Source organism: Balaenoptera ricei, chromosome 3, assembly GCF_028023285.1.
Source record: "Balaenoptera ricei isolate mBalRic1 chromosome 3, mBalRic1.hap2, whole genome shotgun sequence".
NCBI classification, from domain to species: domain Eukaryota; kingdom Metazoa; phylum Chordata; class Mammalia; order Artiodactyla; family Balaenopteridae; genus Balaenoptera; species Balaenoptera ricei.
The window spans coordinates 43,755,009-43,782,861 of NC_082641.1; the positions used below are offsets into that span (position 1 = coordinate 43,755,009).

General features: G+C 35.4%; 1 protein-coding gene across 1 annotated transcript in view; it reads right to left on the reverse strand.

Annotated features, from left to right (window-relative positions):
• Positions 1-27,853, reverse strand: part of IL6ST (interleukin 6 cytokine family signal transducer) — a 49,332-nt gene that overhangs the window by 17,345 nt on the left and 4,134 nt on the right. The window contains exons 2-9 of the mRNA XM_059916392.1: positions 17,236-17,314; positions 11,303-11,608; positions 10,278-10,398; positions 6,209-6,375; positions 5,506-5,660; positions 3,541-3,700; positions 1,497-1,579; positions 282-492 (exon numbers count right to left, since the gene is read on the reverse strand). Of these exons, the coding sequence (XP_059772375.1) occupies positions 282-492; positions 1,497-1,579; positions 3,541-3,700; positions 5,506-5,660; positions 6,209-6,375; positions 10,278-10,398; positions 11,303-11,608; positions 17,236-17,299 (1,267 nt within the window). The 5' untranslated portion in view covers positions 17,300-17,314. The remainder of the gene's footprint in view (positions 1-281; positions 493-1,496; positions 1,580-3,540; positions 3,701-5,505; positions 5,661-6,208; positions 6,376-10,277; positions 10,399-11,302; positions 11,609-17,235; positions 17,315-27,853) is intronic.

Consider the following 27,853-nt stretch of genomic DNA (forward strand, 5'->3'; position numbering starts at 1 on the left):
AGTCATATACATATAAAGTTCCTAAAACCTTAAAAATATATTTAAAAAAAGATAGATAAATAATCAGAAAATGCTTAAATGAATTAAGTAGCTTACTGCAAAGTTTAAGTAAGCCACAAAATGATGGACCAGGTTTGGCTGCTGACCGACTTCTAAAAATATGATCACCGTTGATACTGAGGAGACAGTCTTAGAATACTTACATTTTTTTACAGGAGCCCTGTCCATACCTAACTACCCTTTCCCATTCATAAGTCAGCCTCCATCTCAGGGACACAAACCTTGAAAGTCCCAGGCAGGGATAGTTAAAACAGATGCATCTGATTTGCCAACCAGATTTCTTGCTGTCAGAGTTGCTATGTAGCGATCATTTGTGAGGTTTACTGTCAGTTTTGTGTCGTTAACTGTGTAATTTTGTAAACGTGATTTCCATCTTGTGAGAGTCACTTCATAATCCAAGATTTTTCCATTGGCTTCAAAATGAGGCAATGTCTATAATAAAATAATTTATTTTAAAAATGTATTTCATAAATCTTGAATAAAGTTAATCAGTTTTTCTTCATGTTCACAAATTCTGCTATTATGTCAAATCTCTAAATATTTAATTGGAAGGGACTGGCAACCTTACTTTGAACTCACTACTGAAGTAAAACTACTACACACTGAATGAAGACTGACTTCAAAAAGCATGACGTCAACTACGAGGGAAAGCACCACTCTGTTAGCCTTTCGTTCTCTACACAATTCTGCACTGTGGCTATGCTGGCCTAAATTATTTTATGTCTTGAGTATTTTTCTTTCTACCTTATTTTAGTATGATCCACTTATGAACATTTATGGAGTGCACAACAACTTTATTTCCTATTACCAGCATATACTTTGATTACCCAAAACATTGATTAATTATTTTCTGTGAGGCACTGAGGAAAGTTTGGTAAAAAACAAGGCTGCTAGGACTTCCCTGGTGGTGCAGTGGTTAAGAATCCGCCTGCCAATGCAGGGGACACGGGTTTGAGCCCTTGTCCGGGAAAGATCCCACATGTTGTGGAGCAACTAAGCCCATGCGCCACAACTACTGAGCCCACCTGCCACAATTACTGAAGCCCGTGCACCTGGAGCCTGTGTTCTGCAACAAAAGAAGCCACCGCAATGAAAAGCCCACGCACCACAACAAAGAGTAGCTCCCGCTCACTGCAACTAGAGAAAAGCCTGTGCACAGCAACGAAGACCCAATGCAGCCAAAAATAAATAAATTTATAAAAAAAAAAACACAAGGCCCCTCTTCTCATAGAACTTTCACGGAACTATGCTGAAATATCTATGAGGTATCACCTGTAGTTTAGGAACCTGACTTTTTTATAGTATATATAAAGCTTTGTGTTTCTATTTATTAAAAATAGTTATCAAATAGATATCAAAAATTAAGCTCCACTCATAACACCATATAAAATATATTTATATGAGATAAAAGAATATAAATAGGCAATTTTTTTTACCTTCCATATGAGTTGTACAGATCTACAGCCATGAGTATGAGATGGCTCTATCTTATACCAGAAGCTTGGTGCCTTGGATGGTCCTAAAGAGATGACATAAACTTTTTATTATAACAATAAAATAAAATCCTAGAAGTTATTCTCTTACTTTGTTCTTAATATTCTTGCCCTCCAATCATATGGTGTCTCTAACTCTTTCTTTATACCAGCCTTTTCCCATCCCAGCATGATATGCCTGGGTCTTCCTTTAGTCAGGGTGATAGCTTGATGATTTAGATTACATTGAAACTCTTTTGTAATCTTAAAATTTTAAAGGTACAAATATATCCTAAGCAATAACCAAAGATGTATCACTATTTCTTATTGCTAAAAATCAAACTGAAAAATCATATTTAAATACATGCTTAAAACCCCTAAATGCATACATTTAAGAATAGAAGACAAAATTAATGGAGTTAAATGTAGTATAAGTTTACTACTTTATGTTGGATGAGTCAATGTAATGGGATATTATAAAAATGAATTCACAGGATTGTTGTAATAATCACCAACCATGTGAAAAAGCACTTTACAAAACATCAAATGCTGATAATTAGGTTTTAAAAATTCAAAATTTTTATCAATATAATTGCAAAATATGGTATTCAACAGAATAAAAAAGGATCTGAATAAAATCTAAGCAGTGATGTGCTGATCATGAAGAGGTAATTACAGGTGACAAAACAGAGAAAAGAGGAAAGGCAGACCAGGAAGGCTGGGGAAAAAGCTGCTGGTACAGGAGTTCAAATAGATATATACATGAGTACAGTGCAGCACCCCGAAAGAATAAAGAACATGAAGTTATAAAGGAAATTTTATGGGCTGGAAATGGTTCCTAATATAAAGAGGACCTAGAAACTTCTTTCACTAATTTGAAGAAAAGCATAATCCAATGGTTCATAACTTTTTGGACACCAGATATCTCTTTGATTTGACAAGGTTATGTACCATCGCTCCAGAAAATTCACACAAGTACTAACCACAATATTTTGTCAACATTTTGAAGTAGTTCAAGAACTCCCCCAAACTGACCCAAGTACTTTTAAAGGCCCTAAGAATATCAGTTTAAGAATTCCTGACCAAGACAAAGGGATCTGATCGAGGATTCCCAAACCAGCAATAGTAGGATTACTTTATTTCCTGGCATTTATTTAAATGAGAGAAAATTCTTGGTGGAGAAAGGTACTTTACTTTTCTGACTTTGACATTCTCAATTCATGTAACTCTCATGAAACCTCTGGAAGAGCTCCATGGAAGTGAAGGGATACAGGTGGTAGGGAAGGTTTTAAAGCCATGGATGCTGCCACTGACACCTAAAGAGGGTGATCATGATAGGAAAATGTTCCGGAAAAAAAATTAAAAAACAACAAAAAAACTATATGCCATCGGATTATTTCTTGATGGCTACAGAAGAAATTAACATTAGCTGCTTTGGGGAAGGAATTTTATTTTACATTGTGTATCCTTTTATGCCTTTTGGATTCTACACTATATACACTGTATTATCATGAGAAAGAAAGGGAAAATGAAAATAAATCAACCAACCAAAATGCCAGGATGCTTTTCCAGGGGCTTATTAAGTACTGATAAAAAAAAAAAAAAGAATAAAAACTATAGTACAAATATCTTTTTGATAGTGAGGGTCTAAAGCACATTTTGCTAGATAGTGTGATTTTTAACGATTCAGGATATGATTCTAGTTAGAGATATTTCTGGACTCCTCTCCTTTAATAAAATGTTCTGCATTTACAAACCGTTAAGTTAATGGTTTTCTCATGGTATCTAAGACACTATTCCATAATTTTCTTTAATTAGGTATCAAAAAGATTTGTACTATCAATAATTTATATTAGATTTTATACTTGATATCCTTTAAAAAGTGTAAAATATCAGTTTGAATAAAATGATCACAAAATAAGAAGCAATGAGATCTATATTATTAAAACCAGACATAATTTATAGTCAGAATTCCAATGCTTTTTTCTTCACATACTTATTTACTTACTATCTTCATATGTGATCCCACTCGCTTCTTCACTCCAGTCACTCCAAAATCCTTTACCATCTTCCTTCATACAACGAATCCTAAACACATATTCTGTAAAAGGTTTAAGGTCCTGGACAGTGAATGAAGATCGGGTAGATGCTGTATCTTCAGGAGGAATCTGAAAACAAAGCAAATTGACCAAAAAAAAACCCCAAAGGTATTTATTATAGGTCTTCTAAACTGCCTAAGATTTTAAAAGCTAATTAATGAAATAAGACTAATAACTAATGAAAGAAGACTAATTTGACTCAAGCTCTGGAGAGAAATAAATGCAAGTGAATAAGCAGTCAAAATCAGTAAAGAAGTTAATAGGTTTGGGAAATACAGAAACATCTATTACTAAACCTTTCATCCTCTCTTTTCTTTATTTCTTTCTTCTATGCTCTTATAACACTCAGGGTTTCAGCAGGAAAAAGATGGAAATTCCAATTAGAATTTAATTCAAGGAGGGTTTACTATAGGAAGTATGGGCAGAGTGTCGGGAAACCTTAGATAGTATAGGCAGTACTCTGGGGATTCTAGGTGCTACCACCTTTAGACCCAAAGGGATGAGGGGCGGTACCAGAAACTGGAAGAACAGGGACACAAAGGGTTAACTTGAGAGGAGCAGTGACCTCAGGTTGAGACAGGAAAGCTCCAGGGAGGAAGCAGGGAAAATAAATATGCTCATCTCACTTTTCTCTCTCCTCTCTCTTGTCAGGACCCCTCCTCCCATTAGCTAGGAACTCACTAGGAAACTAGAGAGAACCAATAGATAAAATCCATACAGGTCAGCATCTCAAGACAAAGAGTAGGGTGGAGAAGGGTAGAGTGTAGATCTAGATAGGCAAAAGGAAGATATCCAGTCCAATTAAGAAAAACAAAAGCTATCTTTGTAGATAAACTTGGTTTTCAGGAAATAAAGACACAGATAAATAACAGGTTTTTTTCTACCACTCTGAGATTTCAACATTGAATACCAAATAGGTGTCGAGTCTTTTTTGTACCAATGAATTAAGATTCTATGATATTAAAAAATATTTTGAAGGACTTCTGGTATGTATCCTCTCTGTACAATCCTCATGTACAACATGAAGCATTAATCCATTTTGGTTTGTTGCTTTTTCTGATTGTATTCTGAGCCCTTTAGATAAGTGGAATGCAGGACAGCAGTAGGAAGGTCATGGGCTCAATTCCCTTCTAAGCTCATTATTGCAACCAGAGAAACAAAGCAAAAGCATTCTGTTAGTGATAAATGGAGTTACAACAAAGAATAGTATGGGGAGCTCAATGCTATGATGATAGCCTTTTGAAAAGCTCCAAGTACTTCTTTTGCTGATAGCATCATCTTTGGGTACACTGTCCTTTTCCTTTTTGGTTTTACAATCCCTTCCTCATGGGTTAGCCAACTTTCTATAAAGGGCTAGATTGTAGCCCTTAGGCTGTGGGCCAGATGGTCTCTGTTGCAACTACTCAACTCTTTCTATGTAGCACAAAAACCGTCAGAGACCATATGTAAACAAATGTGTGTGGCTGTGTTCCAAGAAAACTTTATTTACAAAAACAGATGACAGGCTGAATTTGGCCAGCAGATGTCGTTTGCTAACTCCTGCTCTACCTTATCTGCATAATCTCTTCATTTTTACTCCTCTACTTAATCTACTTCCTGTTATTTGTGGTCCTTTCACCTCTTGTCAAAAATGCTATTCCCTATCATCCTGCATCACTTCCATATTTCACTTAAAAGCTACTGTATTGAGCAAAACTGTATTTTCTATCTGGATGTCTTCCTGTTGGTCCTTGCTTGAGATACAGGTCTAGAAGAGGTGTCAAGCAAAATACTTCACATAACCAGAAACTTAAGACATTCAGAAAATGATTGGGATTTTTAGGTTAGTGGGTTGCAAGAAAGACTATTTGAATAAACAGTAACTTTCAATTTACCTGGTTCCAAGTTGAGGCATCTCTGGTCCTATATTGAATGTTATATTTCAGTCTTATAAAACTTTTAATACTTGAGTTGATCCATGTCAATTTTAAAATACTAGACAGTTCCTCTGAGTTGCTGACTGATAAATTATGTGGTGGATTGGGCTTCACTGAAGAATAAAATAGATCCAATAGATTATAACTTCTTATACAAAGTCAAATATACTCCTTATATTTTATTTCACAGTATTCTTTTATTCTCACCAAATGAAATAATTTCTCTAAAAGCAATGCTATGCCATACTATTATAATGGAAAGGAAAGGCTCCTAAAGAAACTCTAGTTTTTTTCCTTGTCAGCTTATTACGTTTGTTAATCTTTTCAGGTTCCGATATTAAAAGATAGTTAAGTATTTATGATATATGAAATTAAAAAAAAAATAAAAATGGAACATGTATATTATGATTACAATGCTATAAAATGTTTGATATTTGGACAAATACCAGAAGATAATAGTCAAAGTGAAAACAGCTGTGAGTGTGTTGGATTATGGATATTCTTCTTTTTCCAAATTATTTTTAATGTTGTTGATAAAGTGAATTTGTAAAAGTCACTAAGATAATAAAATAAATGCTTATTTCTACGTTAATTAAACTTAAAACTAATTTATAAACCACTGTGTATTCTAATAAATTCTCAAATTTAGGTTTACAACTACCTTTATCTACAGGATCAAAATTGATATGATCTGAGGTAACCTTCCCAAGAGCATTCTCTGCTTCTACCCAGACTTCAATGTTGACAAAATACACAGGAGAATAATCAACAGTGCATGAGGTGCGGGTGTCACGTTTTGCTTTACAATCATCAAACTTCTCTGTTGCCCTAAATACAAAAATGGTAGAATCAGTCATTAAAAATAGATTTGAAAAAATTAGAGTGAAAAAGGTTACTTGAAAAGAGTTTGATGAGACCCAGATTATTATAGCTTAGAATAAAAAAGTTAATTCCAATAAGTTTAGAATAAACTGTTGAACACTAAAAACAAAATTTGTTAAAAGTTCACTTGTTTTTCTTTAAAACTGAGTTTGATCTATATCTTAAAACACAAAATTATTTTCAAAATTTTACTCCGAAAATATCACATTTAGAACGTTATGCTCTATCCCCATTGACCTTTCTCTAAAAATTATTCACTTCCTGTGATATTAGTACTGTTTCTTTCCTCTCCTGAAACAGAATCTTTACTGTACCAGCAATGTCTTTCTTTAAGCACAGTATGCTTTTTCAAAGCACAGTATGCTAGGAGGTGATAGGGTAGGGATAAGAATTTCTATCACCCCAGAAAATTCCTTCAATCCCTTTCCAGTCAAACCCTGGCAACCACTTTCTGATTTCTATCACCACAGAAAATTTCAAGTGATGTGACTATATTTACTCACATATGTTTAAATTATTATCAATTAAGAATATTTATATATATACTTGATATTTTTTAAAATAGAAGGATAAATCAAAACCAAACCAAAACAGGTAACTTCTAGAGCAGCGGTCCCCAACCTTTCTGGCACCAGGGACCAGTTTCGTGGAAGACAATTTTTCCACAAACCGGGGGTGGGGGGGTGGTGGTTTCAGGATGACTCAAGCACATTACATTTATTGTGCACTTTATTTCTATTATTATTACATTTATAATGAAATAATTATACAACTGGAGCCCTGAGCTTATTTTCACTTGCCACTCACTGACAGGGTTTTGATATGAGTCTGCAAGCAACTGATTTCTTATGGTCTCTGGGCAGGCAAACCTCTCTGCTAATGATAATCTGTATTTGCAGCCACTCCCCAGTGCTAGCATCACCGCCTCAGCTCCACCTCAGATCATCAGGCATTAGAGTCTCATAAGGAGCTCGCAACCTAGATCCCTCACATGTGCAGTTCACAGTAGGATTTGCGCAACCTAGATCCCTCACATGTGCAGTTCACAGTAGGATTTGCGCTCCTATGAGAATCTAATTCTGCCGCTCATCTGACAGGAGGCGGAGCTCAGGCAGTAATGCGAGTGAAGGGGAGCAGCTGTAAATACAGATGAAGCTTCGCTCGCTTGCCTGCTGCTCACCTCCTGCTGTGCGGCCCGGCTCCTAACAGGCCACAGACCCCGGGGTTGGGGACCCCTGCTCTAGAGGGAGGGAGGGAGGACATAAGGTAAAGGACACAGGGAACAGAGACCTCTGTGAACACATCTTGTCTTAGAAATTTGTGTGGGTTAATTTATTATTTTACACAATGAAGAAAATTCTTAAAAACCGAAAGCAAAATGAAACATGAATTCTTGTATTGAGTTGGTGGTGTAACATACAGAAAGGAACTATTTCAAGTAACTCTAAAAGAGTAACTTAATTATGTCCTTAGTGAGAGAAAAAACAATCTTAAAATTCTTTTTAGTAATCACATTGTTGGTGCTAATATTGGAATTGTTACTCTGTAGCTGTTTTGTTTACTGTGGAATAAAGCAAATGAATAATTATGTTGGTGTTGCTGGGAACTAAGGTTTTCAGCATAGAAGAAAGGTGATGTAGATGTTAGATAGATGAATTAAGTAAAAACCTATAGTCTGGATTTTAAATTGGAAACACCAGTATGAGTTCATGATGTATTTTATCTGAAAAACATTCTTAGCTCTTTCCACTGAAAAAGCCTAGAAACAACAACCCAGTAGCAATGAGATTCCCAACACCCAGACTGTAGTCTCTAAATAGTACTTCACACTAACTGGAACCATGACTACTTAGGAAATGGTTGATATTAAGATGAACCTGGAACATCATGTCACTTCAGAAATCAGGAAGCTATCAAAGACTAATGAAGCTGTGTCAAAAGGATGAGCCAATTTGAAAAGTTCCCACTAACCAAAGATGGGACGATTTAAGTTTAAGAAGAATAATAACTGTAATGGATTAAAACACATCAAATATGTTTAAATATGAATCCATAATGAGGAGAAAAACCCCTTTGGAGGATGGTACGGAACCAACTTATAAAACTGGTTAATAAAGGGAAAATATTAACACCATTTTGCTTCTCTCATATGAACTGTACCTCAGGGTAACTAATAGTTGATGGAGAAAAGCTTTCTTTAAGTATTTCGGGTGAAAAAAAAAAAGAAGAAAAGGATAGAATACCATTATTTTGTACCTCATATATAAATAATGATCACTGATGAATGCTCAAACCTTTAAGTGAAAAACTAATGGGAAACAACATGGTTAAATTTCAAAACCATTCTGCTGAGTCATTAATTCTTTCACAAAAAGAGCACATACTTTATGATTCCATTTATATGACATTCTGGAACAGGCAAAAGTCTATAGGGAAGAAATGAGACAAGTAGTCGCCTTGTGGAATGTGGTGAAATAGGGTGGTGGTTGGGATTGACTGGGAAGGGGCATGAGGGTGTAATAGTAATGTTCTATATCTTGATAGGGGTTTAAGTTACACAGATGTATATGCACTAGTCAAAACTCACTGAATAATAAACTTAAGATATGTAAGTATATCTTGAGAGAAAAACAAATTTTCTTTTTTCTTTTTTGGCCACACCATGCAGCTTGCAGGATCTTAGTTCCCCGACCAGGGATCGAACCTGCGCCCCCTGCAGTGGAAGCGCGGAGTCTAACCGCTGGACTGCCAGGGAAATCCCAAGAGATACTGATACATAAATTTTACCTAAAAACAAAAACGTTCCTGTTTTTGTAAACATCTAGTTAATTAATCTAATTAATGGTGTAAATGCTGACATGATTAAGGGTGAAGTATATAAATGTCTGTAACTCACTTTGAAATGCATTAAAAAAAGAGATTGGTAGATGGAGACAAGGATGCACAGATAAACAGGTATGTAATAAAGCAAATACGGTAAAATGTTAATTGTAGAATCTAGGTAATGAGTATGTATAAACGTTCACTGTAAAATTCTTTCAACTTTTCTTTATGTTTGAAAAAAAACTAACAGGGAATTTTATAATACCCGAAACCATTGCTTAAACTTAGCATAAGAAAAACAAATATTACGTGGTTGTTCCTAATGGAAGTACACATCACTCCTATGAATTATTTTTGAAATAAAAAAGAAAAAGAAATTAAACCCAAATCTGATTAAGAGTCTAGATCTAATGGCAAGTTTTAGGAAATAAAGGGACAGAGGAATGTATTAAATAATGTGTAACCATTATTTTAACAACTGAATTGCAAAGAGAAAGAAGAGAGAGAGAGGTGGAAACTATGGCTAAGAGAGACAAGCCATATGAATTGGCAATATATGGTGATTATTTACATCTTGAACAAATGTAAAAATACATACATATATCTATGAGACAACCAGGCAAATCTGAACACTGATTAAAAATGTGACAATATGAAAGTATTTTCAATTTCATTTGGGTATGTCGTCATGTTTTTAAAAAAAGTGTCCTTATCTTTTAGATAGATGTACTAAAATATTTATGGATATGACGATATGATGTCTAGATTCTCTTTAGAACGATCTGGGGCGGGGTATATATAAAATAAGACTGGTCATGAGCGGATCATTATTGAAGCTGGACGATGAGCACATGAGGATTTCTTATACAATTCTTTCTACTTTCATGTTTCAGATGTTCTAAAATAAAAAGTTAAATAAAATGTTTAAAACTTTGCATTTAGTATTACTACTTGACAAAATAAAAATTCTAGCACCAAAGGCTAACTTAATAAATTCAATGCATAACAAATTTAAAATAACTTGCCATTCAGATTTTAAAGTGTAGTTTGTTTCCAGGTGCGTTTCCCTTCCAGGATCCCACTGACACATCATTTTCTTTCCTTCATTCACAATGCAACTCAAATTTTTAGGTTTTTCTGGAGGCACTAAAAGGGAGAAATTAGCAATTTTCAAAAAGCTTTATATTCACAAATAACATACAATTTATATACTACTCTAGACATTTAAAACAACCTAAATTAGATAGAGAAAAACAAACCCAAGAAAAAAGGACATAATGAAAGACTGGTGACTAAAAAATTAATTTCTTTTCTATTTAAATTCAAATCTTTTAGATAGTAACATACATTTTCTATCATAATTATCATTAATAGGTATGTTTCAAATTAATTTTCTACACAGAATCAACTTTCATTTATAGCTGGATAGCATTATCAACTGACTTCTCCATTAAATGTATTTTAAAATAATATTTGAATGTTAGGAAGAGGCAATTAAATAGAAGCAAAAATGATTCATTTATATTTCTCTCCCTATTGCCTTCCCAAACTCTGCTGGAGGAAAAGCAAATGCCAAAATTACAGTTTTAGGTGATCCACAAATTTGGTATCCATTCTTGGATCATACTAAGTTTACTTATTTGCCTCAACACGGAAGAAGGACTCTCTCCAGTATTTATTCACCTTCTTCAGGTAGTTGATTTACACTGCATTTTCTCAGCAACTAAGGGAAATTGAAACTTACTATGAATACAGTCACAGATTTCAATTCAACATTTTTTGGGAGTGTCTAATGTCAAAATAATTTTCCAGAAAACTGACAGATACTTGGCTTTCAGGAAAAATATAAAACTTGTGTTACTCTTTAGGTTTTTTGTACATTTGTAATGCAAATGCAGTTCTACTTCTAAGCTCATTGAAAAAAAAAATGTCCAAAACTCACAGAGCTGACAGTTTCTGCATTTCATAAAGACCAATAGACAACAGACATTAAAGTTGTAATTCAACAGTAATGACAAAGTCTGAAATAAGAAAAAAGTAAAACACTTACGGCCTGAAATTATTCTGATTCCATAAACATTCTGATCAATCTGTCCAAATGTACGAATGTTGCAAGTGAGTTGAATATTTAATAAAGATATATCTGTAAACGTGACACTAGATGCTGTTCTGTTTATGACAGTATATTGTTCAAAAGGAACAATAACATGGTTTGTTTTCCAGAAAATGTAATTAGCATTCACATGAAAATAATCCATACATTTTTCCTTTAGCACACAAACTGCTGTGAAATTAGAACCAAGTTGTACAACTGAAGATTCAGGGTGGATATGACCACATGGATCTAGAAGTTCTCCTGAAAAGGAACAATAACAGAAAATATAAAAATGGACTGAATTTTTCTGGTACAAAATGATATTCTGTATCAATGCAGTTCCTCAATCTTCATTAAAATATCTCTAAAGACACAAAAAAAGAAGAAACTGTGAAAACTGTGAAACTTAATATGATCAGAATTTAATGTCTAAATTTGTAAAGAAATATATAAATTTTATATGGCAGATGGAGCTGGATTTAAAAAAAAAAAACCTATGCAAGCTTCAGCCCTTTTTATAATATTTTAACTTTGTTTAGGAAACAGTTTGCCTGCAGCATGATTCATATTTGCTCTGCCCCCAATCCTGTTCCTTGATTCAGACCCAGCGTCTAAATTAGACTCTCCAGAAGACAGGCAGTGGTCTCTGCTCTTCGCCAGTCCTGAATTCCTTTGGAGGCGCGAACGGGGGCATGGAAAGATAGTCTACATTGTTCATATATCAAAATCAGACAAAAAGGAAAGAGCAAGGGAGCAGTAAAAAACAGAAAGACTAGAATAAGATGGCCAAATACATTGGTTTTCACAGTAAGTATATGGGATAAAATCTCATATTAAAAAACAAAAAATCAAATTGTATAAAAAAATAAAATACAACCATATGCTTCACCTATCACCTACTCCATGTTGATGACATCTAAACCCCTGTCTCTCTGGCTCTAACTTCCTAAGTTTTCAATGGCTTATAAGACATCCACCTGAGATATTCTGTAAGTACTTTAAAATGAATATGTCTAAAGCTATATGCTTCATAGTCCCTTCCAAATTTATTCTCTCTTATTCTTATTCTCTACCTCTGCTAACAACACCACTCCCATCCAGCCATCTAGGCAGGATAACCTTGTAGTCCCCTCTCTCTAATTAGCCTCCTCCCCTGAGTCTTCTGTATTCTTAGTATGTATATCAACCTCTTCTCATCAACCCTATTTTGGCTGCTGGTGCTTAGGCCATCATATTATACCACAGTCTGACCTCCTTCTAGTTTATCTTACATACAGCTGCCTGAGTTACTGTTCAAAACTGAATATGCCATTTCCCTATTTTAAATTATTTAATGGCTATCTATTACGATCAAAATAAAATTCTCAAATATTTGGCATGATTCTATTCTCTTTCTCTATTCTCCCTGTCTAGAAACTTAAGGCAGCTTTCTCTGGTGAATCCCATTTACCAATGGGATTTGAAGTTCTGAGCTTCAATTTCTTCACTTGGAAAATGAAGTTAATAATGGCTATCTTTTTTTTTTAAATTTATTTTTATTTATTTATTTATTTTTAACATCTTTATTGGAGTATAATTGCTTTACAATGGTGTGTTAGTTTCTGCTTTATAACAAAGTGAATCAGTTATACATATACATATGTTCTCATATCTCTTCCCTCTTGCGTCTCCCTCCCTCCCACCCTCCCTAATAATGGCTATCTTGAAAAGATTTTTGAGATTAGAAATTAGTTATGTAAAGAACCTACTACAATGCCTGGTATTCAACAGGCCTCCAATAAATGGTAGCCTATCATCATTACTACTACTCTCCAGAGACAAGTAATCTAGTCACATTGATGGGGTCTGGAAGGGTCTCTTAGAGGTGACTGGTTCTAGCAGTTAAGGTAAAAGACATACAGAATCAGAGAAGTACGAAACTGAGAAAAACCTTGGAGATCATTTACTTCAACCCTTTATTTTATAGAGAACACTGAGATACTTTTACCGAGTCAACCTCAAGTATCAGGCAGATTCTTCCAATTCCCAACTTGGTCCCAAGTTAGACTGCACAAAGGATAAAACTACTTTAAAAGCTAAACAATTATCTTCTTATCCATATCTCTCATAAAACCCATAAGGCCCAGAGTCAGAATGTTTATTTCTTTGTTTCAAAACCTATGATGTGGCCTATTTACATGACCTTGCCATTATTTATACATGTCTATGGCAAGTCCCAGTGCACAAACTACTCTAAATTTCTATCTTGTGGCATACTAAAAAGTTACCTTGTGATACTGAGCCAGTCCTTAAAACTCCCTTGACCTTACTTTATTCCTTAGTAAAATCCCTCCTGTTTTGCTTTCTCTATAATATTTAGAGGGAACAGTACCTATGAAATATACTTCAGAGTACTAAAGAATGTTAAGACATAACCAGAGACTAAATAACAATGTTTAATCACATAGAATAAGAGAAATACTAGAAATGGGCAAATGTTCCAGTTTTCAAAGTGAAACACAGGCTCACTGAAACCACCCCATACCAAACTAAACCCATTTTTATAGGACTACTAGGCTATTTGAGATCAAATTTTAAAAAGAGAGTATTTTAATTTAAATAAAGGTATTTAATAAAGTTAGTTGGGATATTCATGTAGACAAGATGAAGAACTGTGGATTAGAATATACTATAACAGATATTAGGGGCTTTCCTTGTGGTGCAGTGGTTAAGAATCCGCCTGCCACTGCAGGGGACAAGGGTTCGAGCCCTAGTCCAGGAAGATCCCACGTCGAGAAGCAACTAAGCCCATGCACCACAACTACTGAGCCTGCGCTCTAAAGCCCATGCGCCACAACTACTGAAGCCCGTGCACCTTAGAGCCCGTGCTCCACAACAAGAGAAGCCACCACAATGAGAAGCCCATGCACCGCAATGAAGAGTAGCCCCTGCTTGCTGCATCTAGAGAAAGCCCGTACGCAACGAAGACCCAACGAGGTCAAAAATAAAATAAATAAATTTATTTTAAAAAACAAAACAAAAACAAAACAGATATTAGAATGAACATTATGAAACTGCTGATATTTAGCTATTCTTGGTCTACAAAAACAGAAATTTCATAGCTTCAAACGAATAGATTTTTAATTGGTCGATTACTCATACATAAAAAAATCACTGACTAAAAATGTCAATGAGAGAGAGACTTAAGTAGTATGCTGAAGTGCCTGCCCTCAGTCCTTGGGGCAGACTGTATTTTCCAAAGAAGGTCATACCTATATATGTATCCCATTGCACATGCTCATCTTACAAAGTGACTGATACTCCTTCTACAAAGAAATGGGGTCTGTATTCCCCTCCTGTCCTCAGATCTGTAAGGGTGCTTATGCCTGCTCCAGCCAACAGAGTGTGCTAAGTGACTTCCAAGGCTAGATCATCAAAAAAATACAACTTCTGACTAGCTCTCTTTTTCTCTTGGGACATTTGCCCTTGGAACCCAGCCACATGCAAGGAAGCCAAGGGCACGTGGAGAGACCATGTGTGGTGTTCTGGCCAAGAGCCCCAGCAAAGCCCTCAGTCTACAGCCAGCATCAACACCAGACATATAAGTAAATGAGCCTTCAGATGATTCCAGCCCCCAATCTTTGAATATTTTAGCTGAGGACCCAGACATCAGAGCAAAGAAGAATCAGTCTGACTGTGCCTGTCTGTATTCCTGACCCACATAAACCATGAGAAATAATAAGTAATGTCATTTTAAGGCATGAAGTTTTAGAGTAATCTGTGTGGCAGCAATAGATAATGTAGTCCTGTTATTTTCAACATTTTTATCAACAACTTGGGGGAAAACAGAGAGAGAGACAGAGAGACAGACACACACACACATTTATCAAATCAGCAAAGGACAAGACTATAATGGATTGCCAACAATTTGGATGATAACATTAGGATTCAAAATTATGTTGAAAGATTAGACTGATAGGCTAATGGATTTTGCAAGAGAGAAAATTATCTATTTAGGTTGATAAGAAATAAATATAGAGTGAGGGAGAAATGGCTTAAAAGGTAACTCATGTGAAAATGATCTGAGAGGGCTTCCCTGGTGGCACCGTGGTTAAGAATCCGCCTGCCAATGCAGGGGACACAGGTTCGAGCCCTGGTCTGAGAAGATCCCACATGCCGCAGAGCAACTAAGCCCGTGCGCCACAACTACTGAGCCTGCGCTCTAGAGCCCACGAGCCGCAACTACTGAGCCTGTGTGCCACAGCTACTGAAGCCTGTGTGCCTAGAGCCCATGCTCTGCAACAAGAGAAGCCACCGCAATGAGAAGCCCACACACTGCAACAAAGAGTAGTCCCCGCTTGCTGCAACTAGAGAAAGCCCACGTGCAGCAACAAACACCCAACGTAGCCCAAAATAAATCAAATTAAAAAAAAAAAGATGTGAGAATTTTCACTGACTGGTAGGTAGCTTAACATGAAACTATGGTGTATCTTAGCGGGCAAAAAACTATGTTGCTTTAATAAAAATGATGTTCAGATCAAAGTAAGTAATAAAATCACTATACTCAGACCATGTCTAGTTCTGATACATTTATTTTTTTCTTAAGTGCATTTTATTCAATAATAATAATAAAATAATAAATATATAAAATAATAAATATATTATTACTATCCTTTTTATAATTCTTACTATGGGCCAGGCACTGCCCAAATGCCTTCTGTGTATTAACTCATTTAATTCTCACAATAACCCTAGGAGTTAGGGACCGTTATTATCCCCATCTTACAGATCAGGAAACAGACATAGATTAAGTGACTGGCTAAAGTTTCATAGTCGGTAAGTAGGAGAGGTGGGATGGTATTATATTTTAAATATGATATGGGAAACTAAGAGAAGAGTCAGGAGGGTAATCAGCACATATAGATTGGAAGCCAAGTCCTATAAAAGAATAATTAGGATAATTAGGTAAATTTAGTTTGGGGAAGAGAGGGGTTATAGACACAGGAAAGCAGTCCTTCAATACTTGAAGAGTTGAACATGGGAAAGGAAAGTGGGCCTACTACAGAAGGATTTCTAGGATTAATGAGAAAAAGTTACAAGGAAGAAAATTTGGGTTCAAGACTAAGGAAAGACTTAAATAAGGAAAAATTTCAACATAAGGTTTATATCATTTCAACTGTTTAAAAAGAGGCTGCATTCTTGAACTTGAAGAGGGTTTGACTTAGAGCAGTGTTTCTCAAACTATCTGTGGTGAAGGATCAGTTTAGGTTTTCTTCTCCCAATCTTTCACAAACTTATACTTTTGTTTTATATTAATGTTCAATGGGACAAGTCCACTGATCACATGCTTGGATGTCATGGCTATGTCAAATTGTTAAAAGAGTTTCTAAACATTTACTCTTAATTTCTGTACTCATCTCGCTGTGGACCAATAACCACCAGTTCTCAGACAGGCTGTGGCCTAGTATGAGCAGTACTGCTCTAGGCGACCTCTTCATTCTGTTATCACAATCACACTGCTGCTCAGTGACACCTTTGGAGTGAAGGTTAAGGAGGGAAGTGCTAAAAGTTAACAAATTTCCTATTTCTTTATTTATAAAAACAAACAAAAAAACCCCTTTTTTCCTTCTCTACGTTAAAGTTACTGTTAGTATAGCTAAACAGGATTTAGGATTACTGAGTAATTGAGTGTTTCAACTCAAATTATACAAATTATAATTTATCAAGAGTATTTTTACTTCTTAAATTCATTTTTAAGACAACATCATTCTCTCAATAATGATCCTAGAAAGAATAAATATATAAGCATAATTATTTAATTATTCAACATAAGCTTAATTATGTAATTATACAAAAATACACAAACCTAATTTGTGGGGTTGGGAGGTAGGATATTTCATGAACCTTACCTACAGATTCAGTGGTGAGGGAAATAAACAAGGCTTGCACTATCCAAGTTTGCAACGTCAACATCTTGCATAGATATTTCTGTAAAAGACACATGTAATATTATTTTAAATATTTTTACTCTTACTACACATAATAAATTCAGACACAATTTCTAAAGCTCTTTTGTTTCCACTGTATAGCTGTTTTCTAAAAGGTGGTAAAATTCTTATAAGAACGCAGAAAACAAGTTTAGGTCTTCAGAATATTTTTATTTATTCCCACTAAAGTTATGGCTACATAAAATATTACTGGGAAACATAATTTATACTTTAAGGTTAATTAAAAGAGCAATTCTGTTTCTGTATTATGAAGTCTTGCACTATTAGTAAATACTCTGAGACTGAGAGCTTCACAGAGACAAAATTCTACATGGCAAAACCCAGCATTAGCAACTTCAAAAGATAATCGACAAAATGGGGGAAAGAGTTTGTAATTCATAGCCTGACCAAAAATATCTCCTGACATATGAAGAATGCCTACAAAACACTAAAAAAATTCCAACACCTCATCTTGCCTGTTTAGAAGAAAACAGGCAAGATGAGTTGAACAGGCAGTTTACAGAGAGGGAAATACAAGTAACTCAAACATATGAAATGATACTTTCAACCTCACTCATAGTAAGATGCAAATTAAAACAACCCAGATAGGAATGCAAGGTGATACAGACACTTTGGAAAACAATTTGGCAGTTCTTTACTAAGTTAAAAGCACATGATAAGCCTCAGCATTGACACCGACAATTATATCAAGTTCAAAAACAGGCTAACTTAATCTATGGGGATAGGTCAGAATAGTGGTTCTCTTTTGGAGGGAAGGTGGTGGGAGGACAGAAGGGAGCATTCTGGGATACTGAACATGAGCTGTACACTTATGATTTGTGAACTTTATTGTATATAAGTTGTAGTTAGTAAAAATAATAAAACAAACAAAACTATTGCAATATCATTCTCACCTTGAATACTGGCAAAAACATAAAAATTAAAGTTATCAGCAGTGTTATGAGAATATGACATAAAGGCATTCTCATACACTGCCAGTTATAGTGTAAACTGGCATAACCTTCCCATCAAATTGTACACCTAAAACTATGAATTTTATTGTTTGTAAATAAGACCTCAATTAAAAACAAAAACCCTACCCAGACAAGGTGTATGGCCAATTTTGCGCTATCAGTCAAAATTAAAGTACGTGTACATTTGAATCTAATGATTCTACTTCTAGTATGTTATCCTATGAATATGAGCAAAACAACACATGTACAAGGTTATTCACTACAGCATTCTTTTTAATAGTAAAAGGCTGAAGCAACCTAAATGTTCACGAATAGGGGACTAGGTAAATTATGGCATATCCAAACACAGTATACATGTAGTCATTAAAAAAATGTACAGATATAGAATCATATCTAAAATACATTGCTAAGGTACAGAACAGTATATTTGTTATTTATGGGCAAAAACACAACAAAAAAGGCAAAACATATACTCATTTCCTTATATGTGCATAAAACATCTCTAGAAGGATAAAAATTCAAATACTGGCTGCCACTGGCTGTTTGAGACACTAGAGTGGGAGGGAGACTCTACAGTGTGCTCTTTGTACCTTTTCCAATGTTGTACCCTGTGGCTTCAGTATTTAGAAAATAGAAAATAAATATAATTTAAATAAAAAATACTTAATGTGTATCTCTCCAAGATAAAACTACTAACTTCTTGATGAGGGCTTCATAGTACTACGCTTGAAACATAGTATCATTTTACTACTAACTTCTTGATGAGGGCTTCATAGTACTACACTTGAAACATAGTATCATTTTACAGAATATAAATACTTTTATACTCCCTAACCAGGTAACAGTCACTCTATAACAAAATAATTTGATAATGAATTGTTTAGACTGTCTCAGGTAGAGCTATAAAAGAACTAAGTTGCAGGATCCATTTTCCTCCACCTGTTTTATTCCTTACTTCCCAACTTTAAATAGTCCCAGAGTAGAAAAATCTACCACATCATTCAACTGTTCATCAAAACAACAGAACAGAAAAATATCTGAGCATGTTGGTAGAGTGGTATGTGGTCATGTCATCCTGACCACCTACCCTACCAAGTACCTTGTTCACACTGTAGAGAGGTTTCTTCATAGTTCTGAAAACTGGCAATCTTTCTATTTATGTACTATAGTCTTATAACAAAACTCTGAAACAAGAAGTCCCATGAAAGTATTTACGATTACTTCAAAGCAATTTGATTTATATGAGCAGTGCCATGAAACACAAGTAAAAGGAAAACAGGCAAAGGTAGGTTTCGCATTTTAACAGTTAGAAAGTAATGTTTCCTAATTTTTAAAGGATTGTCATTGAAATGTGATAAAGGAACATCTATTAAGGAACTTGATGTCATAGTCCAAACCTAAGAGATGGAGACACAGTAGTACTGATACTATCTAAAATATTATATGCAATATAGTCCGCTTCATTTGGAGGCTTATCTTGTTTTAAAATTGATTGAATTGATAGTACTCTGCTTATTTTTCCCCTTTCATTCTGTTGACAACAGATAATCAATTTAAAATTCTATTATTAGCACTATCCTTTCTCCTCATCTCTTGCAGAATATTCTATGCATATATTATAAGCACATATTGTATATACTGATTTTCCTCGAAATTTGCATGTTATTTTGGAAGGTTCTATGAAGCCAAAACATGACCACTAACCACAAATACAGGAAAGGATTTTTCCAAGAACTGAGCGGTTGTTCTACAGCAGCAATTCCTCAACTATGGTGGTTTCAATATGGTAATGTGTTGAAAGGAGGCATAAGATGCATCATAGGGGCTTCCCTGGTGGCGCAGTGGTTAGGAATCCGCCTGCCAATGCAGGGGACACGGGTTCGTGCCCCGGTCCGGGAAGATCCCACATGCCGCGGAGCGGCTAGGCCTGTGAGCCACAACTACTGAGCCTGCGCATCTGGAGCCTGTGCTCCGCAACGGGAGAGGCCGCAACAATGAGAGGCCCGCGCACCGCGATGAAGAGTGGCCCCCGCTCGCCGCAACTGGAGAAAGCCCTCGCACAGAAACGAAGACCCAACACAGCCAAAAATAAATAAATAAATAAATAAATAAATTTATAAAAAAAAAAAAAGAAAGATGCATCATAAATAATTCACTACTATTAATGTTAAAGTAACAAAGTTTATGGATGATTTAGTTAAAAAATTAGAACAAATCCAAAGCTATCCTTATAGCTGTTTGTTCTTACTTTAATTTCCATGGATTTTTTAAGTGGGAGAAAAAGTAGTGGAGTTTAATTGATAAATATTTAATAGTTTAACCCTTTATAAATTATTTTTATTCCTATGGATTGTGATTTTTGAGTTTTTTCCCTTTTAATTTGATAAAAAATTAGGATAGAATGAAAAAGAATGAATAATAAATTTAGATTTACATGTGAGGAAGACTGTCAGTATAAACTTTATTACTACAGAAACAGTACTACCATAACTGTAGAACAGTAGATGAATTACGACTGCCAAATAGAAGGCAAAGTAATATTTGTTGAATAAATAAGTTGAGCAGGGATCAGGATGGGGAAATTTCAATATGGTACCTTTTACATCATGTCATACACAGTAGTGTGATTATGGATAAATTCGCAAAAAGTCAGTCATGCCTACATTAACTGATTATCAAATTAATTATTTAAAACGTTATCCAACTCTGTGCTATTCCATTAGTACTAATTATGAATTCATAATAACTAATACTTGTATACTATTTCACATTACACAAACTGCTTTCATGTAAATTATTTCACTTGATTCTCCTAATATCTTAGAGAAGCAGGTGGATAGGGCAGGGATCATTATTTTATTATTTTTTTTAAGTTTTTATTTTTTTTTACAGTAGTTTTAAGTTTACAACAAAACTGAAAGGAAGGTAAGGAGATTTCCCACAGACCCTCTGTCCCCACACACGTATAGCCTCTTGCATTATTAACATCACTACTCACCAGAATGGTACATTTTACCAAGGATGAACCTACATTGACACACTATAGTCACCTAAAATCTCTAACTTACTTTAGGGTTCACTCTTGGAATTGTACATTCTTGGGTTTGGAAAGGCAGGGATTAATTATTGGAACTTTACAAAAGAAAAAACAAAAATTCAGACAGGGTAAGGTACTTATTACCCAAATCACAAAATTCGTAAGTGAAAGAGCAGGGATCTGAAACTAAGTCTTCTGCTTCTAAATGTCATGCTCTTTTCGTTGGGTCTCACTGTAGAGAGAGGCGAGTCTTGTTTAGAAAGATGGTTTTGACAATATTTTTTGTATGTGTACTTAAATTCCTGCCACCTACTGGTCTTTCAGGTTTTGAGAAAGCATTCTCATTTTAGATATCTTCTGAGTTTCAGTATAAAGCACTCCCATAAACACTTGTACAAGAGTATTCAAGTATCCTAGGGTAGTTTTGCTACGTGCTTGGAAACATTATTGGCTCCCCCACGCTTAACCTAAACCTCCTTGATATCCATGTATGTCATAGACATGTGAAAGGAACATTTTGTTGAATCTGACAAAAGCAGTTAAAGCAAATCTTACACAAAATCATACCTTTTGTCTTCCACTAGCAGTAAGTTAAGGCTACTGACTCCTCAACTGCCAAATTATTATATGCACACAGACGTAAAAATTCATTTTAAAATCTGCTCAGTATTAGGTTAAATTCTAGCATAAGGAGCAGTCGTTCCTCTTTGAAATGTAACAAGATAACTTCAAACTCAGATAAGGAGTTGAATCCCCCACTATTGTTTCACACACATTAAACCTTTGATATAATTTAATAACATATAAGAAATTTAATCTATAACAATGATATTTTTAAATGCAAAGAAAACACATAAGTATTTTAAAACTTTCAAATGAATAGGAATTGATAATATGTCACGTGAAAATCCCCTATAATCCCATCAAGATAACTGTGAACAATTTGGTGTATAATCTTACAAAAGTTTCTATGTGTATAACTTTATATTGTATAAATATATACTTTATCAGTCTACAAAAATGGGATCACAATAATGTTCTGTAACTTTTTTTTCCCTTAACACTACGTATTGGACATCTTTCTAAGTCAGTACATAAAGATTAATTCCTTGTAGCCTTTGCTCAAATTCACCTTCTCATACAAGTCTTTTCTGACTAGCCTATATTGCATATCCTCCCTTTTCTGTTTTTTCTCACTAGCACTTAACCTTCTAAAATAGGCTGGCAAACATTTCTTGTAAAGGGCAAGATAATAAATATTTTAGGCTTTGTGGGCCTTCAGGTCTCTGTGACCACTAACTAGTAAACTCTGTTTTTGGAGTGCAAAAACAGTCAGGGACAGTATGTAAACAAACTGGCACGGCTGAGTTCCAATAAAACTTTATTTATAAAAAGAGAATGCATGCTGGATTTGGTCTGCAGACCACAGTTTGCCAACCCCTGTTCTAAAATACTATTTAATTAACTTATTTTGCTTATAGTCTGTTATGGGTTGAGTTGTGTCCCCCCAAAAGATATGTTGAAGTTCTAACCCCCAGGACCTCAAAATGTGACCCTGTTTGGAAATAAAGCTGTTACAGATGTAATTAGATGTTAAGATGTCATACTGGGGGGCTTCCCTGGTGGCACAGTGGTTAAGAATCTGCCTGCCAATGCAGGGGACAAGGGTTTGAGCCCTGGTCTGGGAAGATCCCACATGCCGTGGAGCAACTAAGGCCGTGTGCCACAACTGCTGAGCCTGGGTGCCACAACTACTGAGCCAACGAGCCACAACTACTGAAGCCTGCGCATAGAGCCCGTGCTCCACAAGAGAAGCCACCCCAGTGAGAAGCCTGTGCACGGCAACGAAGAGTACCCCTGCTCACAACAACTAGAGAAAGCCCGCGCACAGCAACAGAGACCCAATGCAGCCAAAAATAAATAAATTTATTTAAAAAAAAAAAAAAAAAAGATGTCATACTGGAGTAGGGTGGGGCCCTACTACAATATGACTGGTGTCTGCTATGAGACAGAAATACACAGGAAGAATGCCATGTGACTACAGAGGCAGAGATTAGAGTGATGCAGCTGTAAGCCAAGGTATGTCAAGGACTATCAGCTACTATCAGAAGTTATGAAGAGGCAAAGGATTCTATCCAGAGTCTCAGAAGTACTTTTGGTCTCCAGAACCTTAAAAGAATAAATTTGTTTTAAGTTTGTGGTATTCTGTTATAGCAGCCCTAGGAAACTAATACACTGTTAGTGTCCCCAAAATAGAATGTGAGCAAATGAGGTAGGAAATTTTGTATGTTTTGCTCCTTGCTATATTCCTAGTATCTAAAATCATACCTAGCATAGTTTAATTTGGGTCTTTTTCATATCTTCCATGACTCTACTTTTTGAACATATAGAACACAGTTATGGCAACTGCTTTAGTGTCTTTGATAATTATAACATGTGTCAGTTTTCGGTTAGTTTTGATTAACTGAATTTTCTCTAATATATATATTTTCATGCTTCTTTGCATACCTGGTAATTTTTGATTAAATGTCAGACATTGTGAATTTTACCTTGTTGAGTGTCGGATACTTTTGTATTCCTATTAAAGATTCTTGAACACAGAATCCTGTCCTGTTCCAGGACACAGTTAACTTACTTGAAAACAATCTGATCCTTTCAGGTCTTGCTTTTAAAGATAAGTCGGGTGGGATTGGAGCAGTGCTTATTCTGGGACTAATTATTCCCTACTACTGACACAAGACCCTTCTGTGTACTCTATCCAGTGTCTCATGAATCAAGATGGTTTCCAATCTGGCTGGTGAGGACAGGCACAACTCCTAACCCTGTGGAATCATTAAGCACTGTTACCTCTAATCCTTTCATGAACTTCTTTCTCAGTAGTTTCTTTTTTGTTGTTGTTTTTTTGTTTGCTTTGTCTTGGCTGCGCCTAATGGCATGTGGGATCTTAGTTCCCTGAACAGGGATCGACCCCACACCTGATGCAGTGGAAGTGTGGAGTCTCAATCACTAGACTGCCAGGGAAGTCCCGGCAGTTTCTTTATATGCATGCACTCAGCTAAACAGCTTAAGGGGACTCTGAAGTTTTCAAGAATTCTCTTGTTTCAAGAGTTTCAAGGTTCTCCAGTATTCTGTTCTATGAACTCCAGCCATCTTCTTCAATTCAAAGAGTATCCACTGAGCTTAGCCTAGATTTCCCCAACCTATGACATGGTTTGGAAACTCTCTCAAGGTAGTACGCTAGTTCAATCATAGGATCTACCTCATTTGTTTCCCATCTCACAAGATCATTGCCTTTCATCATCCAGTGTCCAGTGTCTTATCACTGTTCTATGTATATTTTGTTTTATGGTTGTTTCAGACATGAGGGTAAACCTTATCCTTGTTCCCCGTTTTGGCCAGAAGTTGCAGAGTCATTTGGATACCAAATCAAACAAGGATTACACAAGAAAACTATTGTCAAACTATTATGAATTGGTGTGAAAAAACCTAAATAAAGCATTTGCAAATTTGTTCTAGCAATGTATTTAAAAGAAAAAAAACCCCATAAATACCAACAAGTATTTTGCCTAAAAATACAAGTATGTTTCAACATGAGAAAAGATACCAATGTTATCCACTATATTTTCTAATAGATTAAAGACAAAAATAACACAATCATTCCACTAGATGCTTGAAAAGCATCTGATAATATTCAACAACTGTTCAGCTATAATTTTAAAATAACAACAAAGTATTAGAAAACTAGACTGAAAGAGACCATCTTTATATTCATGAAGTAGATAAGAGGATGGACTCTGTAATCAGACTGCCTGTATTCAAATCCCAGCTCCTCTATTTTTTGTAAAACATCTTAGGCAAGTTATTTAATATCCCTAATTTTCATTTTCCTAATCTGTAAAATAAGGATAACCCCACCACCTTCTTTCGTAGGACTTTTGTCAAGATTAAATAAGTCAGGGGAGGGGGAAGGGTAAGCTGGGACGAAGTGAGAGAGTGGCATGGACATATATACACTACCAAATGTAAAATAGATAGCTAGTGGGAAGCAGCCACACAGCACAGGGAGATCAGCTCGGTGCTTTGTGACCACCTAGAGGGGTGGGATAGGGAGGGTGGGAGGGAGACACAAGAGGGAGGAGATATGGGGATATATGTACATGTATAGCTGATTCACTTTGTTATAAAGCAGAAACTAACACACCATTGTAAAGCAATTATACTCCAACAAAGATGTTAAAAAAAAAAGATTAAATAAGTCAGTACACACCGAGTGCAGTGTAGTATACATCTGCCGCATACTACATACTCAATAAATGCTAACAGCTGTTATCAGTGCAGCTCTTGGTGTTGCTGCCACAGTACTTTATCAGAAACCTATAGTAAACATCATATTTAAAGATAAAAATTAGAGGCATTCCTATTAAGTTCAGGATTCAAACAAGATGCTTGATGTCATCACTTATTAAACACTGTTCTAGAAGGCTTAAACAAAAATATAATAAACAAAAAACAAGATATAAAAATGGAAAAAGAAAAAACTTGTAGATGATATGAAAACAAAGAGAATCAAATAACAAACTATTAGAACCACTGAGAGTTTAACATAACAGCTGAACAAATGATCACCAAAAAACCCCTCTCTCAGCAATAACCAGTTAGAAAATGTAATAGGAAAAAATCCTATTGACAATAGCATCAAAAACTAAACTATATCTAGGAAAAACAATTAAATCAGAACAATGCAAATAGTTTATGGAGAAAACTATAAAACTTTACTAAAAAGTTCATTAGTAAGACTTAAATATCATGGAACAAATATATATATATATATATATATATATAGAGAGAGAGAGAGAGAGAGAGAGGGAGAGGGAGAGAGGGAGGGAGAGAGAGAGAGAAGGAGAGGGAGGGGGAGAGAGAGATATCAGTTCTTCACAAATTAATATATCAATGAAATACAATTTTAATCCAAATTGCAAAGTGGTTTACTTTACAAACCAATTTAAAATTTCACATAAAATATTAGAAAATGGCCAAAAGCCAATTTTCAAAGAGAATAAACAGAATACTTGATATACCATCTATTAAGATACACTATCAAGTTATAGTAATTAAAACATGGCATTGGCATAGGAATAGAAAATTAAATCAAGTACAAAACAAAAGGTCCAGAAACAGACCCAAGTATATATAAGAATTTAATATCTTATGGAAAAAAAAGCTACTGGTATCACTGGGGAAATAAAGAACTATTTAATAAATAGTATTGCGACAACTGGCTCCACAAGCAAAAAAATAAAGAGCCCTACTTCATCACAGATACATACACTCCAGACTGATTAAGGACATAAATGCAAAAGTAAAATTGTAGGACTACTAGAAGAAAATACAGAGTATGCTTATGACCTTAGAGTTAGAGAAGGTCTTTTACAAATTATCTTTGACTGTTTGAGATCTATGAAAAGGTTTATAGAGTACTTTGATGACGATCCATGTTCTCACCATAGCTTAAGAAATAAAACATTACAAATATAGTTTAAGCCAAATAAACAGTTGTTGCCCTTAAGAAGTTCAGTTTAGAGAGGTGGAATATGCAGAAGGTGCTACAGGAGCATAGAGAATACCCAGTTCAGACAGGGTCCAGGACAGCCCATCATGAAATAAGAGTAAAGGTTTTCTGGACAGATACAGTAGCATACACATGAACTATACACCATCTTTGACTCTATAACTGTAGATTACCAATGGCAAAATCCCAGAGCACGTCAGTCTACAAACCAGAGCTGTGCTATCTGAAACATTTTGTGTTAGGGGGAGTGCATAGGGGAACACATACAACAGAACATCCAAACAAAAACAGATTGTGCAGAAGACCAGTATGAAATGCATTATTCAGAAGTAATGATAAAACTAATCTACCTTAGAGCAAAGGATGAAACTGATTAATTTGGATCGAGAGCAAATGAAAATTTGGAGGCTGAATATTCAAATTTTAACAGGGCAACAGATTTATTGTGCTGAAAGGAAGGAAGCTCTTGCTATGGATATGTATACATTCAGCTTTAAAACAATAATCTGGCTTCCCTGGTGGCGCAGTGGTTGAGAATCTGCCTGCTAATGCAGGGGATACGGGTTCGAGCCCTGGTCTGGGAAGATCCCACATGCCACGGAGCAGCTGGGCCCGTGAGCCACAACTACTGAGCCTGCGCGTCTGGAGCCTGTGCCCCGCGACGGGAGGGGCCGCGATAGTGAAAGGCCCGCGCACCGCGATAAAGAGCGGTCCCCGCACCGCGATGAAGAGTGGCCCCCACTTGCCTCAACTAGAGAAAGCCCTTGCATGAACCGAAGACCCAACACAGCCAAAAATAAAATAAAATAAATAAATAAAGTAGCTATAAAAAAAAAAAAAAAAAAAAAACCAATAATCTATACTATAGCCACATTTCAAGAGATGTAGCTTTCTTACTCATGTCAATTGGCTAACACTTCTCATTAAATCTCACTAAGATATACTAGACAGAATAAAAAA